At 42.6% G+C, this 16540-nt stretch overlaps 1 protein-coding gene across 3 annotated transcripts in view; it reads left to right on the top strand.

The window, feature by feature from the left end:
• HPSE2 (heparanase 2 (inactive)) overlaps positions 1 to 16540 on the top strand; it is a 662760-nt gene that overhangs the window by 528578 nt on the left and 117642 nt on the right. For all 3 annotated transcript variants that reach the window (XM_032432603.1, XM_032432602.1, XM_032432601.1), the window contains 2 exons: positions 656 to 762; positions 5810 to 5924. In XM_032432603.1, the coding sequence (XP_032288494.1) occupies positions 656 to 762; positions 5810 to 5924 (222 nt within the window). The remainder of the gene's footprint in view (positions 1 to 655; positions 763 to 5809; positions 5925 to 16540) is intronic.

The following is a 16540-nucleotide window of genomic DNA, read 5'->3' as shown; positions in this document are numbered from 1 at the left end:
TCCCTGCTCAGTGGGGAGTCTGCTTCTCCCTCTCCCTCTGCCTGCCACTACCCCTGCTTGTACTCTCTCTCTCTGTCAAATAAATAAAATCTTTAAAAAAAAAGTGGTTGTAATATACATACATGCCCTGGTGATTATAAAATATTTCCCCCGAACATTGACCTCTGCCCTCATGATTTCTGATTTCTGATGTATGGACAGTAAGCTCATCCTGGGATGTTCCATAACAGAGTATTAAGAAAATTCCCTTCTCAGTTCTTGTTAATATGGAAGCATCACATGATTTATGCTTTCCAGTGAAGGGTGTTGCAGTCAGCTTATGTCCTGGAAAACGCAGTTGTTCTAACGGTCATATTTTCACTTGGATTTACTTAGGGAAAAATGATCATTTCTTTGAGTGGACATATGTCAATGTTAATGCTTGTGTGTATGTGTGTTGTGTGTGTGTGTGTGTGTGTGTGTGTGCACGGGCGCACATGTGTGTGTGTGCATGCCAGCTCACTGTATGGGGTGAATCATCATGGAAAAAGCACAGATCATGACCACCTGGGAGCAGGGTATTGGCAGAACTCCATCAAGGGAATGTGTCCTCCTTCTCACTTGCAAACAACTTTTAAAAATCTCCTATCCCCTTCTGCTTTTGTTGTGTGAACAGGTGGTTAATACATATACCCCAGGAAAGAAGATTTGGCTTGAAGGTGTGGTGACCACCTCAGCTGGAGGCACAAACAATCTATCAGATTCCTATGCTGCAGGATTCTTGTGAGTAACACGTGCAGTTTCACTCCCAGGGACTTTGAGGAAAGGACAGTGAAGTGGTACTGCTCATTATTCTGCCCGCTGGAGGGGGAAGGTTCATTTCTCACTGAAGTTCTCCATCTGTTCCTTTGTGAATGGGTATAACCCATTCAACAAACAGAGATGAGTGACTTCTCTAGACACTAAGACGTCAGGTACAGGCTTCGGGGCGAAGACAGTAGTAATAATAGTAGTAGTAGTGACCATATAGCCATAAGACCTTTATTTAATAGCTATAGTTCAAAGACAGTGCCTACAATATACAATTTCTCATCTAATATTCACCATAGTCCTAGGAGACAGGTAAGAGTAAGATTGGAGGAACAGAGACAGGAGATAAGAAAAGGTAGAGGAGATTAGTGTCATAATAATAATTTTAACTCTATGTGCCACGTGCTTTCTGAAGTGCTATCTAATAACTGAACAACCAGTGAGACAGATACTACTATTTTACAACCACCCAATGAGATAGATGTGAGAGCTTGGACTCAAGCCTAGGCAGTCTGCTTCAGAGTCTAGCCTCTTTGCTGCTACCTTAGACCTCTTTCTTTTCTGCCTCACATAGTCTGTCCACAAAAAGAAGTGGTAGACAGTCAAAGGAATCAGGAATTTCTCTGATAGGAAGATCAGCAAGGGCTTCATGGAGGAGGTAGCATTTGAGGGGGACATAGAAAGGTGACTGTAATTTCTACAGGTGGAGAGTGGTGGTGATGGTGGAGGGGAGCATTTGAGGCAGAAGGAACATTATGGGCAAAGGCACAGGGGAGGGGAAATGGGTCGTGTGATGAAAGCTTCAGGAGCAGCAGGAATATAGTAAGGACTGCAATGGGGTGGGGGGGTTCTCTACCAATTGTGGAAGGCTGTGAATGCCAGGCAGAGGAAGTGAAGCCTTGTTCTACACTCAGTGGCAAGCCACGGAAGACTTTGGAGGAAGAGAGAGACACCGTCTGACCTGTGTTTCCATGTTGGCTTTGGGAATAGTATGCACAAGGGTTTGGAGAGGCAAGCGATGGGACAATGGACTTGAAGGCTTCTGCAGCTATCTGGACAATGACTTTAACACCGAAGCATAAGGGGCTCTCACTGGCCTGCCAGCATCATATGGCAGGGCAGACCCCTCAGAACCACGGACTCACCAAGTGACCTGGTCCTGTGCCACTCTAGTCCCGTGGCCCTGGTTTTTTGGTCTGCGGCAAGGTCCTCCTAAGAGCTGAGCTCTGCCCTCAGCTTTGTGTTTCCTTACTAATAGCTGTTCCTAATTAAACACATGTAGTTTGCCTCCATTAAGGCAGCTTCTTGAATACATTTGTAAAGGACAAATCAGAGCAGTCAGGCAGATTGTGTTTGCAGATGGAATCCTGGCACATGCAGATGAAGATAATGAGTCCAAAAAATATATGATGGTACGCTGGGTCTTCCATGCCTGTGTTCCCAGCACCTAGCATTGAGTGGCACAGAGCAGTTGTTCGATGAGCATGGTTCCAGTGAATGAAAGGGAATGAATCAGCATTTGATACAGTGGGTCTGAGAGTCTTCTTTCAAAAATACACTCCCCACCAGGTTTCCTTGTGAGCTGTGGAGCAAGGGCAAGAAACAGGACTACAGGGGCCACTTAGAACCAGCAGAGGAATGGCTTTTGCTCAGCTGTCATAGACGGACTCTACTGCCAGGTGAGCAAGCAGCCCAGTTGTCCTGAGTGTTTTCATGAGCATTCTTCCCTTCAGGGAATGATGTGAAATGGGAAACACTACAGCCCTTCATGGAGGGAGCTGGAGAGAGACCTGCCTTTTCATGAGCACCAGCCAAATCTCCATAGATCTCTGTGGCCACTTTGCAAATGCAGATTAACATAGTTGTTCAGGGTTAGGTTGTAGTTCAGGTATCCAGTGTGTAGTGGACACAGATCAGTTGAAAACTAGCTCACTTGGCTCCTGGTCTTCTCTCTTACCTCTTTATCACCGATTTGCTCTCCCCTCTGCTGGCAGCACCCAGCAAAGTGTCCTTTGAGTCTAGTTCTCCAAGGAGCATAAATTGCTTCCTGGGGTGAATAAAGCATTCTAAGAAGCTCTAGAAAGCTAGCAAGATTCCTTGGAAAGAAGGCATCTTTCAGGCTTTTTTCAATATATGGCATAACAACGAGCTTACAAGGACACTTGCACATTTATGCATGAATCAGAACTTTCTGATTCCAGCCAGGGCTTTGAGACTCTCTGATGCACTACAGACATACCCTTGGCATACTGCTGTGTCTCCAGCACCTGGTAGTATCTGCCACCCAGTCAGCAGTCAATCCATTTGTGTGGAATGGAAACTCCTGGCTACAATAGAATCCTTGGTGGGATGTACCAGTCATCTTGCCACTTTTCACTGAAAGGGAGACTTGGAACACCATTTATCTCCCCTCTCCGAGGGCTTATTATTTACAAGAGGAAGAGGATGATAACTTCCTCTCACCATCCCACTCTGAAAAGCACAGGGAAGCAGGGGTTCTGGTCATAGTCATTTTGAATGCTCCAGACCCTGGATGTGCATATAGGATGTGCGTTTGGAAAGGAGGATGCATATTCTTCCCTCTCATGTTAGAGTTCTTTCAAAAACTCCCCGTACTAGCAAAAACACCCCCCAGGTTTACCAGTTAACATTAGTTTGTTGAGTATATATTCTTTGCACATCACTGTTATAAGGTCTATTGAGGTCACAAGTAGGAATTTGATACCATTCCTATAAATGAGTATACAGGTATTTGCATACCCAGTGCTTTACAAATGACTCACATGTTCACACAGGCATTTTTGTGTCTATCCTCAGTGCTGAGAACAAGGCCTTGCATTTACAGCTGATTAATTCATGTTGAATGAGTAATGAATGAATGAGCAAATGGGATATTTTAAATACCAGAATACAGTCCTGTATGGATATCCAGCTGCTGCTAGATGTGATAATGCATTTACTCATCATTTTGTTTCTTTTTTCAGCAAGCATAGGGATAGAAGGGTGAATAAGACATACTTGTTTTTATAGGTAAATATTTGTTAGATATGGACTCTGTCGTATTTGTTGCATTGGTGGAGAGAGCACTGATTTAGAGCATCAACCCAGAATTCATGTTATAGTTCTACCCCAGGATATTTAATACTAACTTGTTAGTTATATAATTAATTAGTTATATATTTAGCATAACTAAATCTGGTATCCTGATTTCACAGGGTTGGTAAATTCCAAAGTAATTTTATGTCCCAGTCTGAACAACAACAGCAACAACAAAAGTTCAGTTGTATTATTGTCAGATTTTCTTTTTGATTTAAAATTTTTGTTTTTGCATTTTGCTTTGTTTTATTTTGTTTTTATAATTCTAATTATCAGTAAATATTTGTTAGTTTTTATGAGAACAAAATACAATTGTCAATGTGAAAAAGATTTTAAAATGTTAATAATATCCATTTATAATATAAAAATTAACAATGCTTTTTATTCCCATAAAGAAAAAGTTTAATTCTACAAGTCACTGATTTGGAGTTCCATATGGTTTCAAATTTGGGAAATCATAGTTATGCATAATTTGTCCCTAGTGTGCTGAATGGTGATTCTCAAAGTTCCTTAAATCTAATTTTATCCAGATCAATTTCAACTTAACAAAGAGTATGAAGTACCTACAGTGTGCTAGGAACTGAGATGGATATTTTGGGTACAAAGCTAAAACCTGTCTGTTCTCAGTGAGCTCCTAACCAACTGGGGGACAGCAGAGAAGTAAGGAAGTAATTATCGTGGGCTGGCAGAGGGTATAAATAAGAGTTCTGTGAAGGTACAGAGGAAGAAGGTACCACTGTTGGCTGGGACAGCAGAGTTTGGAAGAAGACACTTGACTTGGAGATGAACAGATGGGAAGAAATTTGCCAGATGAGGTGAGGTGGGTTAGAGGAGGAGAGAAAGGGAATTCTAAGCAGAAGTTAAAACATGTATGAAGACTCAGGTGAGTATGTGAAAGCATGGTGAGTCTGGGCAGCCTAGAGTAGTTATAGGTGGCTTAGAACCAGGGAATGGAGTTTAGGGTGAGAGAAGAGGGGAGAAGAGGTACAGAAGAAGGTTCACATGTGTGCTCAGGAAAGATTTTGAAACACCTTATCTTTTATACCGTAAGACTGAAGCTCTCAGTCACATTTATTATATATATATATTATTACAACTAGAAATTTCCCAAAGTTTCAGAAGTAGGAATACAAAGAGAAAATTAAATGAATGAGTAAATGAGTGAACAAATTGAATGCATAAATAATAAGGGCAGAGTTAGTGGTGGGTGTTGGAAGAACCAAGAGGGCAGTATTTTTGAAGGATAGCATGCCCCGGAAAGTGGGTATTTGGCATAGTGGAGTATGTGATAACGTGTGAGCAATGCAGGTCCTCCATTATGATGTGTGTGATGGTAGCATAGTTGAAGCTCTGCGTGGTTAATTATAGTACCAAGTAAAATTATTGCATTGACTGCTGACAGTGATATATGAGAGATGCAAATGGCTGGACCATTCTTGCCTAGGTCATAGGAGTATGTGAGTTAGAGTCACATGAAAGGTACTTGTACAGGACAGGGTGCAAGCAGGGCAGTTTGAGTGATGGAAAGTATAGTGTCTATGCTCCTGTGATTGTGTGTCCTGTGGCCAGGGGGTGGGGAGGGTGATAATTAGGCTTACAATGGCTAGGGTATTCATTTTATTTGTTAGTATTACAGGGATAAGATAAGTCATTAGCAACAAGATATTTTATGACAAGAGCAATTCATTTTACTCCCTTGGACCTCTGTTTCTTTTCCTATAAAATGAAGAGGTTGGATTTGATAATCCCTAGAATGTCTTCCAGCTGTGTACTCAATGCTTAAAATACTATCTTCTCCTTTAAAGTACTAGGTAAATTTCATGGTGGGTATTGGTGATATGTGTGTGTGTTAGGCAATCCCTATAGAGCTTATTATATGCAATTTTTAAGATGTATTGATGTAGCATTTTTCCTGCTTTTTTAGATGGTTGAACACTTTAGGAATGCTGGCCAATCAGGGCATTGATGTTGTGATACGACACTCATTTTTTGACCATGGATACAATCACCTCGTGGACCAGAATTTCAACCCATTACCAGTAAGTGTGAGATAAAGATTCCCAGCTCCTCCTCCATGTCCCTCAGTTATTTGACCATGCCTTGTTCCACACTGAGAGAATTTTTCTCCTCCCTCTGTAACCAGGTAATTTTATAAATTGGACAGAAGTATTCATGTCTTTGTTCTCTTGACCCATTTCACAGACTTTTGGCTTCGCTACACACACACACACACATCTATGTGCACACATGCATGTGTGCACATACATATATACATTTATGTATTTATTTACTACTATTATTTTAACAAACCTTGTGCAGTTGAGATTCCACATCTACTTGTGGCCTGTTTGAACTCTGCTTGAGAGTGAATTTTTCCAGATTATTTTCTTTTAATGCTAATAGGAGACATTAGTTAACGTCAGATGCAACATGTTGAAAGCAGATGGGAGCGTGTTGGCCAAGATCAGATGCAGTAGGAACCCATCTCTTAGGGAGTGGCTGAAGTGCACTTGCAGTTAGGTGTTGATCCCTATGTGACAACGAGGGGATTTGCCCAGGACACCAACTTCCCTAGGAAAGAGAAGGGAAGGGGAGGCTAAAGAAGACTGGCAAGAGCAGTGATCTTGGTTTGTTGGGTGACAGTATTGACCTATCAGAGAGATCCCACTTCGTCCAGAGAAGCTGCACTCATCAGAAATATTACATGGGTCATCTTTTTCACAGACATCACGGTCACAGAGAAAGGTCAGACTTCTCTCATTAGCTCATAGACTGTCGGAGCTGGGATTCCCCTTTGAGGAGATCCAGTTGCACCTCCTGTAACAGAGGAACTGATAGTCTGAGTAGAGGGGAGAGGAAGATATAGAACCAGCTCTAGAACCCTTCCATGTGCCCTAGTCCAGTACTCTTCCTACAAAATTACTCCTGCCCTTGGATCCACAGTAAGCAAACCCAACTGGAACTAGTGAGTGTTCCTGCCATTTGCTTCCCTCTGCCTATTTCTGCCCTGCATTCCCCTCATTTTCACCCCTACCCTGAGCCAGGAGGCTGGTTTCCAAGCCCAGAACAGAGAACAGCTTGGCATCCAATGGCACTATTTCCATGTTTCAAAAGAATCCCTATAGATTAGAGGACGAAGTAATTATTGTATCACTGATTGTACATGACTCCAGTTAAGTCACAAATATTAGAACTGACTGGCACAGTTGCTTTTATTCACAGGGCCAGGCTACCTCTCTCAAAGTGGGGGGGGGGGGGGGGGGGGGGGGCAGGGGGGGCTAATGTACAGTGGAGAGAAAATTTTCAGGTTGGAACCATATGTTTTTTTGTTTGTTTGTCTGAGCTTATAAACCTGTGGAGATAAAACAAAATAATAATTAGAAAAGTCTCCGTGAAATGTCAGCATTAAACAAATACGATGTCACACAAAAATAAATATTTATTAACCATCAGGCACTGGGGAGGAGACTAGTAATAAATAAATGAATAAACAAATAGTAGAGTACTATACCAAGGAGTCAGTGAGGGCCCCTTTGGAGTGAGTGTATAGGAAGGCTTCTCTGAGAAGGTGACGTTTAAGCCAAGAGCCCAATGACAAGAAGGAGCCAGCCATCCGGATTTTTCAGGCAGGGGAAGGGGCTAGCACATAGGTTCCAAAGTGGAAATGGACTTTGCATGTTTGAGGAAACACAGGACACCAGAGTGATGGGAGCCTGGCAGAGAAGGGGGAGACTGGTTGGATATGAGGCCACCCAGGGGTCAGATCCCATAAGGCTTTGTAAGCTAACAGGAGTTTGATTTTATTGTAGGTAGTATGAAAAGCCAGTGGAGGGCTTTAAGCAGGGAAATAATATGATCTAGCTTTTATTTTTAAAATATCACCCTGGTATAATTAATGCATCAACTATTAGTTATTGTTTTAATAATGTGGGTAATACTTAATAATTTACAGACCACTTTCATATATGGTACCTCAATAATGCTCCATCTATTCTGTTCTCCCTTTTCTCTGTCCTTCCTTCTTGCCTTATTCCCTCCCTCACTCAAATCTCATTCACTCCTCTTGATCATGTACTACATGCTGATCATTATTTCTGGCAGTGATCCTCTTGGATGAACCAAAAAGACAAGGTCCCTGAATTCTTGGAGCTTATAAGCCAATAAAGCATAGTGAGAAATGGAAAATAAATAAACATATAAACAAGATAATTGCACTTTGTTGTAATTTCTCTGAAGAGAGCCTGGTGAGAGAAGTAGGACTATTTATACTTACTTTGCTGAAGAGAAACTAGAGTTCTATGAAGATATTAAGTGGCTTATCCAAGGTCCGACAAGTACTGAGAACTGGGACTCTCAGAGTTTTCCAGTTCTAAATCTGATTTTCTTTTCTCTTCTTTGTGGTACTCTCTGGTGTCTGTCCTGTGGTCTGAGGCCAATATTTGCGTCAGTTGGGCCTGGAGATGGAAACGGGCATCTTAAGGAACAGGAGAGAAGAAAACCCTAGGCTAGAAAAAGATGGTCTTTGGGTGACTAGACAGGCTGGATTTCCAGAGTTGGACAAACCTGGGTTCCATATCAACTCTCTGTGTGCCTTTGCTGGCATGTGTAGGTTAAAGATGCAAGTCCTCCTGGCTTTGTTCTCCTCAAATGAGAGTTGCTGCGGGTAACTTCCTTTCAAAGCATGGCACATCACCTCGGTTGCTAGGTGGTGGCCGCAGAGCTCACTCAGGTCCATGGGAAGCTAAAACGAGTCCCAGTGATTCAGCACAAAGGCTCCAGTGAGCTGGCAGCTGTATTTCTGGAAACACCAAACTCTAATAAAAAGCCCGAACATAAAAGCATGTAAGGTAGCAGGCTTTCTTTTTATCTTTCTTTGCACTAATAAATTCTGCACCTTATAAGTAGAGCACTTGACAGCTGGGAGAGTGTGTCCTAAGTCTCCCCTGGAAAGAATTTACGAGGCTGGACCAGGGCACCAGCTGAACAGACTTTGCCAGCAGGTCCTTGGAATGGGTAATGGAGGTGGACCTGGGAGTCATACTGGGTACCACCTCAGAGGGGTGAGCAGTTGATAACCGAACATTGCCAGTAAAAACTTGTGGATTTTACATGGTGATGAAATCTTTTTTTTTTTAAATATCAATAATATTTTAAGCCTTTATTTGTTGAGAACTGGAATTTTTTTTTTACCCTTATTTACTTTTATTTTTTATTGTTATGTTAATCCCCATACATTACATCATTAGTTTTAGATGTAGTGTTCCATGATTCATTGTTTGTGCATAACACCCAGTGCTCCATGCAGAACGTGCCCTCCTCAATACCCATCACCAGGCTCACCCATCCTCCCACCCCCCTCCCCTCTAGAACCCTCAGTTTGTTTTTCAGAGTCCATCATCTCTCATGGTTCGTCTACCCCTCCGATTTCCCCCCCTTCATTCTTCTCCTCCTGCTATCTTCTTCTTCTTTTTTTTTTTCTTAACATATATTGCATTATTTGTTTCAGAGGTACAGATCTGAGATTCAACAGTCTTGCACAATTCACAGCACTTACCAGAGCACATACCCTCCCCAGTGTCTATCACCCAGTCACCCCATCCCTCCCACCCCACCCCCCACTCCAGCAACCCTCAGTTTGTTTCCTGAGATTAAGAACTCCTCATATCAGTGAGGTCATATGATACATGTCTTTCTCTGTTTGACTTATTTCGCTCAGCATAATACCCTCCAGTTCCATCCACGTCGTTGCAAATGGCAAGATCTCATTCCTTTTGATGGCTGCATAATATTCCATTGTATATATATACCAAATCTCCTTTATCCATTCATCTGTCGATGGACATCTTGGCTCTTTCCACAGTTTGGCTATTGTGGACATTGCTGCTATAAACATCGGGGTGCACGTACCCTTTCGGATCCCTACTTTTGTATCTTTGGGGTAAATACCCAGTAGTGCAATTGCTGGGTCATAGGGTAGCTCTATTTTCAACTTTTTGAGGAACCTCCATACTGTTTTCCAGAGTGGCTGCACCAGCTTTCATTCCCACCAACAGTGTAGGAGGGTTCCCCTTTTTCCACATCCCCGCCAACATCTGTCATTTCCTGACTTGTTAATTTTAGCCATGCTGACTGGTGTGAGGTGGTATCTCATTGAGGTTTTGATTTGGATTTCCCTGATGCCGAGTGATATTGAGCTCTTTTTCATGTGTCTTTTGGCCATTTGGATGTCTTCTTTGAAAAATGTCTGTTCATGTCTTCTGCCCATTTCTTGATTAGATTCTTTGTTCTTTGGGTGTTGAGTTTGATAAGTTCTTTATAGATTGGTGATGAAATCTTCAAGAGAGTTAAGAGCTTAGGGGATCGGTGAGTTGTGCTTTGATTGTCTCCCAGAAAAAAATCAGTAATTTCTTTTTATTTTCTTTCTTTTTTTTATTATCATGTTATGTTAATCACCATACATTACATCATTAGTTTTTGATGTAGTGTTCCATGATTCATTGTTTGCGTATAACACCCAGTGCTCCATGTAGTACGTGCCCTCTTTAAAATCAGTAATTTCTATTTCAGTTTCTTCAAACTCAGCTCAGTATTTAAGGAAAGGATCTTATTAGCAAACACTGTTTTGGTTTTGGTTTTGTTACCGCTCTTAGATAAACTTAGAAAAAGTGAGGATAGCGGCCTAATGGCTCCTCAGCCCATACCCCGTAGGACCCCTCCACCTGCCCAGTTGACTTTGATCCCAGCTTGTGGGATTCTAGCAGCTCTGGCAAAGTCATTCCAATAGCACCCTTCCAGTCTAAGGGAAGAGGGAAGATGAGGGTGGCCCTTTAAAAAAGAGACTGGTCTTCAGAAAAGATCATTTCCAACTACATCCCATGTTCTTTATGATTGTTCTTCTAGAAAAGTGCCAGCACTCCTACTGTTGGAGATTTTCCCTCTCCTGGGAAGAGGAGAACATTTAGTTCAGCAGTGCTTCATCATCGACTCCCACCCCTTTCCCCTGACCCTCCTGCCATTGGGAAAGAGGGAATGTGTGAGTCTCCACAGCCAGTCAGCCAGTCAGGGGCTCCCTTGGGAGCAAGTGATGTTTGTGCAGAAGAGATCTGCACATTTGGTGGACATAGTCCAGACCCCACCAGCCGTGGGCATTTCTCCTAAGAGAGGGTTTTGGAATTTAGCTTGCTGCTTTTTTTAAGAGCTTGATTTACAGAGCTTCCAGGGAAAGGAATGGTGAATTACTAGTCAACAGCTTTTTAACTCCCACGCCAGCCAAGCAAATATAATTCAATTCAAAAAACATTGACACTTCAAATGTGTCTGGCTTTGTGCTAGGTATTCTGGGGACACACAGATAAATAAGATATGGTTCCCTCATCTGCAGAGCTAAGAGTCTGGCGTGTGTTTGTGTTTGGGGGATTATAGTTTAGTCCTCTATTTAGAATAAAACAGAAAGCTAGTTCACACTGGACTGCGTTTTCTATACTGGGTGTTGTGGTGGCGATATTTACATTTGCTCTCACCTTTTTTGCCGACTATCACTGCTGAATAATAATAAACATTCAGTTCAGCCCAATGCACATTTATTGAGCACTTACTGTGTACATTGTTGTAGATTATAGTCAGTGGTCATGGACTGGAGTACTACCCACTAGGTTATGGTGGGATCAAACCCATGGCTGTGGTTCCCACAGCAGCATGCTCTCAGCCAGGTCATCACTGTTCACATGTCACTTGGCTACTGGAAGGAAACTCTGAATCTTAATGGTGTCCGCCTAACTCTGCTGGTTAGCCTGTCCCAGGGATGAGATCCTAAGTGCTCCATCCTTGTGTCCCTTGGAGATGTCAGGCAGTGCCCCTGTGCACCGCACAGCTCAGTGCAGACACTGGACCAGCTTAAATCTGTCCCTTTCCTGAGGAAGAACGTCCAGTTACAAACCCATGTTCCACTGACGCTCGGTTAATGCACAGTTTCTTCTTGTAAGAACAACAGGAGGCCTCACGGGGGACAGCAGGAGCCTGGAACTATGACAGGATTCAGGGCTGCAATTCCTGACTCTGCCGTTAATTAGATGTTTATCTTTGGTACCAGTTTTCTCATCCCTTAAATTTCAATAAAAATGTCTTCTCTGTCTGCCTCCAAAAGATATTGTTACAATCCTTGAGAAAATTAGGGAGGACAATAGGATTCCAATTTCATATATATTCATACACAGAGAAAATTACTGGAATCTCTTCATACATCTAAATGATACAAGTGGTTTTCTTTGGCTAGTGGAATTACAGACAGTTTTAATTTTCTTCTTTGTGGATTTTTTTTGTATGTAAATTTACTGCAGTCAGCATTATTGCTTTTTTAATCTGAAAAAATAAGGCTATTTAAAAAAAAGAGTGTTTTGAAAAAACCAAGTGCTTTAAATACTTAAGCAAATATTATCCCAGCCTACTTCATTTATCATTCATGATTCATTCATTCATAAACACTTATTACACTTATGCTGTATGCTAGACACCATGCTGGGCCCTGGGCACACTGTCCCTGCTCTGAAGGAGCTTGCAGTGTGGACGGGAGAGGAGTCAGCAGGGACGGTGGCAGAAGTGCTTTAGCAGGACGGAAGAGGAACAGGGGCTAGCCTGGGTGGAGGGCAGGCATGCGACATCAAGCAAGGCTTTTTGGAGGAGACAATGCCTGAGCTGGATCTTGAAGGAGAAGGAAAGTTAGCCGTAGGAAGAAGAGTTTGGGGTCTGGGGAGGATCTTCCGAACAGAGGCAATAGTACATGCAAAGGGACAGGGGCATTCATTTTCCAGAGAGTCACAGTGGATGCATTATGAAAAATTTCTTAGGAAAGCTTTTCCCATTGCTGTCCAGTGGCCACACAGGGTGTGAAAATTAAAGAATTTCAAAGCTATCCATCTGGAGGTGGTGGGGCGGGGGAGGTACAAAACCTAGCCAAACCAGCCTGTGACCTGTTTCTTGGTGTAGCTTCCTTTCTTTTTCATTTCGTTCCCATGGGAGCCATCAGGAAGATGAAAGAAGCAGAGCGTACCTGTTTAGGGGTAGCTGTGATGTGAAACCCAATCCTCTCATTAGAGGCCCTGACAAAGACTTCTCCATGAGCAGCCTTTCTTTGTGGGACCCTGTGGCTGCTGAGGGAAGGGCATCCACGCTGCACGATCAGTCACTAGGACCCAGGCTGGCTCATGTCAGTGGCCGTAGCTCCTGGGCTGCGTGCCCAGTGGGCATGACTTGCTTCTTTCCTCTGCTGTGCCTCTAACCCTGGCCTCCCAGCTTGGAGCTTGTGTCTGCACCATCAGCCCAGGCAGGCAGCTCTTTGCCTCTAATGCTTTAAATAGAAGCCCCTTTGATTTTTGACTACCAGTCCTCATCCTTTGCTTATGTATCAACCTGAGTGGTGCGCATGCGACATCAGCAACACACCTCAGCACTTATAAGGGCTCACCCCGATGGAGGCTGCCCGGGCGGGCGGGGGGGGGGGGGGGGGAGGAAAAGGAGCTCTGCTGCGGAAGTGGGAAGATGCAGGCGCCGAGTGCAGCCCTGCAGTGCGCCTGTTGCATGAGTCTTCATTTCCTGCTTTGGGGAAGGGGACTGACTATGCTGCGGTTGGGAGCGGGGAGTATTTGAAGGGAGCACTTAAAACTATTGGCTTTGGAATCAGACTGACCTGCGTTTCAAACCCAGCTCCCCTGTTTACTGGCTTCCTGAACCTCAGTAAACATCAACTTCCCCTCGTAAAATGGAAGCCACAGTAGTGTCTAGCTCACAGAGTTGTTGGAGAGGATTGAACAAGCCAATGCCTATGTATCTTTTACCACATAGTAAATACTCAATAAATGTTAGCTGCTGTTAGTATTTATAAAGTCACTTTGTAAGTGTAAAATGCAGTAAGTCTCAGTAATTATCATTAATAATGTGAACTTTAATGATAATAATGAGAGAATATACATTTGAATATTTGTACAGATAATCTGGAAATCAGCTCAAGTAGTAATAACTAAAGTATGAAGAGTAGATATTTTGCAAAAATTAAATTACTAGAAAACTAGAAGAACAAAAAGAAAAAAAAAAAAAGGAAAGCTGTGATTCTTGCCCTTGAGAGGAATTGACTGCAAATGGTTAAAGACAAACTAAAAATTACAATTTATTTTCCTCCCGAGAAGATGCTGCCAACCTTTCCCAGTGAAGGCAATTAAGGCAGTAACCACACTGCAATACCAGCTCTAACACCTTCATTTGGTATTTATAAATGGTCCAATAAGCCCTGGAAACCATGATATGTCACATGGAAGTGCTAATGACAGCACATTATGCGAGTCACTGAGAGGCAACAATTGAAAATCTCTCTCTGCCATCAACCATTTATATTGTTCCCAGATTGCAGTACTGAGGGATTATAGAGACGGCAAGGCGTGCAGCAACCCAAACACATTAGGGAGAAGAAGCAATTACAGCCCCACAGCCTTTGAGCTAACGAGCAGGGTGCCGTCCTCGAAGCAACCTTCACATGATGGAGGAGCAAGGCAAGCTCTGGAAATGAGAAAAGCTGCACCTCACCTAACCTCACCAGTTCGCCTAAAACATTAGAAAGAACATTATCTAAAAATAATCTGACAAGGAAGAGAGGAAGGGCGGGAGAGAGGAAGAGAAAAGAGAGAAGAAACGGAATGTGCTTTGGTGGGTTGGAAAGATCTCTGGCGAGTGCCACAATATGACAAACTTAAAGTTATCTCTTAAGCATTCTGTTGCAAACACGATGGCACGATGTGCTCCAATTATGACATTTAGGAACCAACAAGAAGGACTCTGATAGAAGTGACCTGAGAGCCAAAGATAATACATGATATTCTTTTAGACTCAGTTATATTTTTGTTGTTGCTTGTGTAAATAAAAACAGAAGTCTTTTAAAATAGAGAACACATACACATAAATTTTGTTTTTTAATTCTTACTTAAATACACTATGCTATTTATAAATTTTTTAAAACTATCCATCATTAGGTACCTTACTTTCAACTAATATCCATCTCTGTTTATTTCATCTGATTTGGTGGGGTTTGTTTTTTTTTAAGATTTTTTATTTATTTTAGAGAGAGAGAAGGTGCACATGAGCAGCAGGAGGGGCAGAAGAAGGAGAGAATCTCAAGCAGACTCCGTGCTGTGTGCAGAGCCCAAGCAGGGCTCAATCCCACAACCCCAAGATCGTGACCTGAGCCAAAACCAAGAGTCTGACACTCAACTGACTGAGCCACCCAGGCGCCCCTCTGATTTGGTTTTAAGCATTGAAAGGATTGAATAGAACACATCATTTGACTCACTCTAAACTGAACTTGAGCAGACCTGTCTTCTCCAGAACTCACTGCTCTCATCTTAATGTCAAAATCCTAATAGCCTTTCTTCATTAGAACAGTGATTTTCAAGCCTCTGCACATTACAATCACCCAGGGGGCTTTTACAAAATGCCTATGCATAGGTACTACCTCTGGGAATGCTGAGTCGCCTGGTCTGTAGAGGATACCAAGTGTTGGTATTTTTTAAAGCTCCCCAGGTGATTCTAATGTGCAGCCAGATTTGAGCACCACTGGGTTAGAAATTTCCATTTACCCTGATTAAATCAGAAATTACCTTCCCCCTTTTCTCTATTCTTTTGTACTCAACCTTTGCTTCACCTATCAAGATATTAACAAAATTTTAATACGATCTATCATTAATTCATTTGACAAATATTTATTGACTATTATTTGCCAGACACTGTTCTAGTTTGTGAGGAAAATAGAGGTGAAGGAGAAAGACAAGCCTCCTCCCTCATTGGAGGTTACAGTCTAGTAATAGAGACTAAAACAAGTAAACTAATAAATAATTACAAAATTCAGAATGGTGTCTAGGAAGCAAGCAGTCTGCTAAATTGAAAAATAATGAGGAGAGGATAGTGCTTTAGAAAGTGTGGTCAAGGCAGTCTTCAAGGAAGAGGCAGCCAGTCGTTGGAGGAGCTGGTGGGAGAGTGCAGCATTCTCTCCGAGGGAGTAGCATCTGCAAAGGCTGCTGTGGGGAGAGGCTCAGCCGCATGTCAGAGGTCCTGCAGTGCCTCCAAGACCACCCTGAGGCCTGCCCACCCACAGCCTGGCACAGACAGCCAGTGAACTGCCTGGTTCAGTTTATCTCGGGCTCTCCCTGCACCTACCTGATTCCTACTCTACACTAGGCGAACCATTTTGCTCCCTGTCTCTTTGTGAGAATAATGGTGGTATATCCCACTGCCTGCCCCTCTGTCTGGAATCCTCAGCTGAGCCTAATGCCTACTGTGTCTCCCTGCCACTGACCTGGCCATCTCCATGGGCACCTTCAGTCACCTCTCCAGGCTTTGAAACAAGAATGGCAGAATGATGACACTTGTAGAAGCTGGCAATGAACATTTGGGAATTTGTCATACTATTCTATTTTTGTGTATGTTTAAAAATGTCGGTGATAATTTTTTAATGTCCTCATGCTAGGGTGTTGTGACATATACAAAAGCAAAGCACCATTTTAGTTATTTAGGACATAAAGAATAAAATAGGGTTCTTTCTCTCCGTGTTTACAATCTGTTTGTAGTGACAAACATAGAGCCTTGGAGAGATAGCTAATAGATGATGATGTGAAGA

Source organism: Phoca vitulina, unplaced genomic scaffold (assembly GCF_004348235.1).
Source record: "Phoca vitulina isolate PV1807 unplaced genomic scaffold, GSC_HSeal_1.0 scaffold48, whole genome shotgun sequence".
NCBI lineage: Eukaryota > Metazoa > Chordata > Mammalia > Carnivora > Phocidae > Phoca > Phoca vitulina.
The sequence above is the reverse complement of the archived record's forward strand: the minus strand, read 5'-3'. Positions and strand labels throughout refer to the sequence as shown.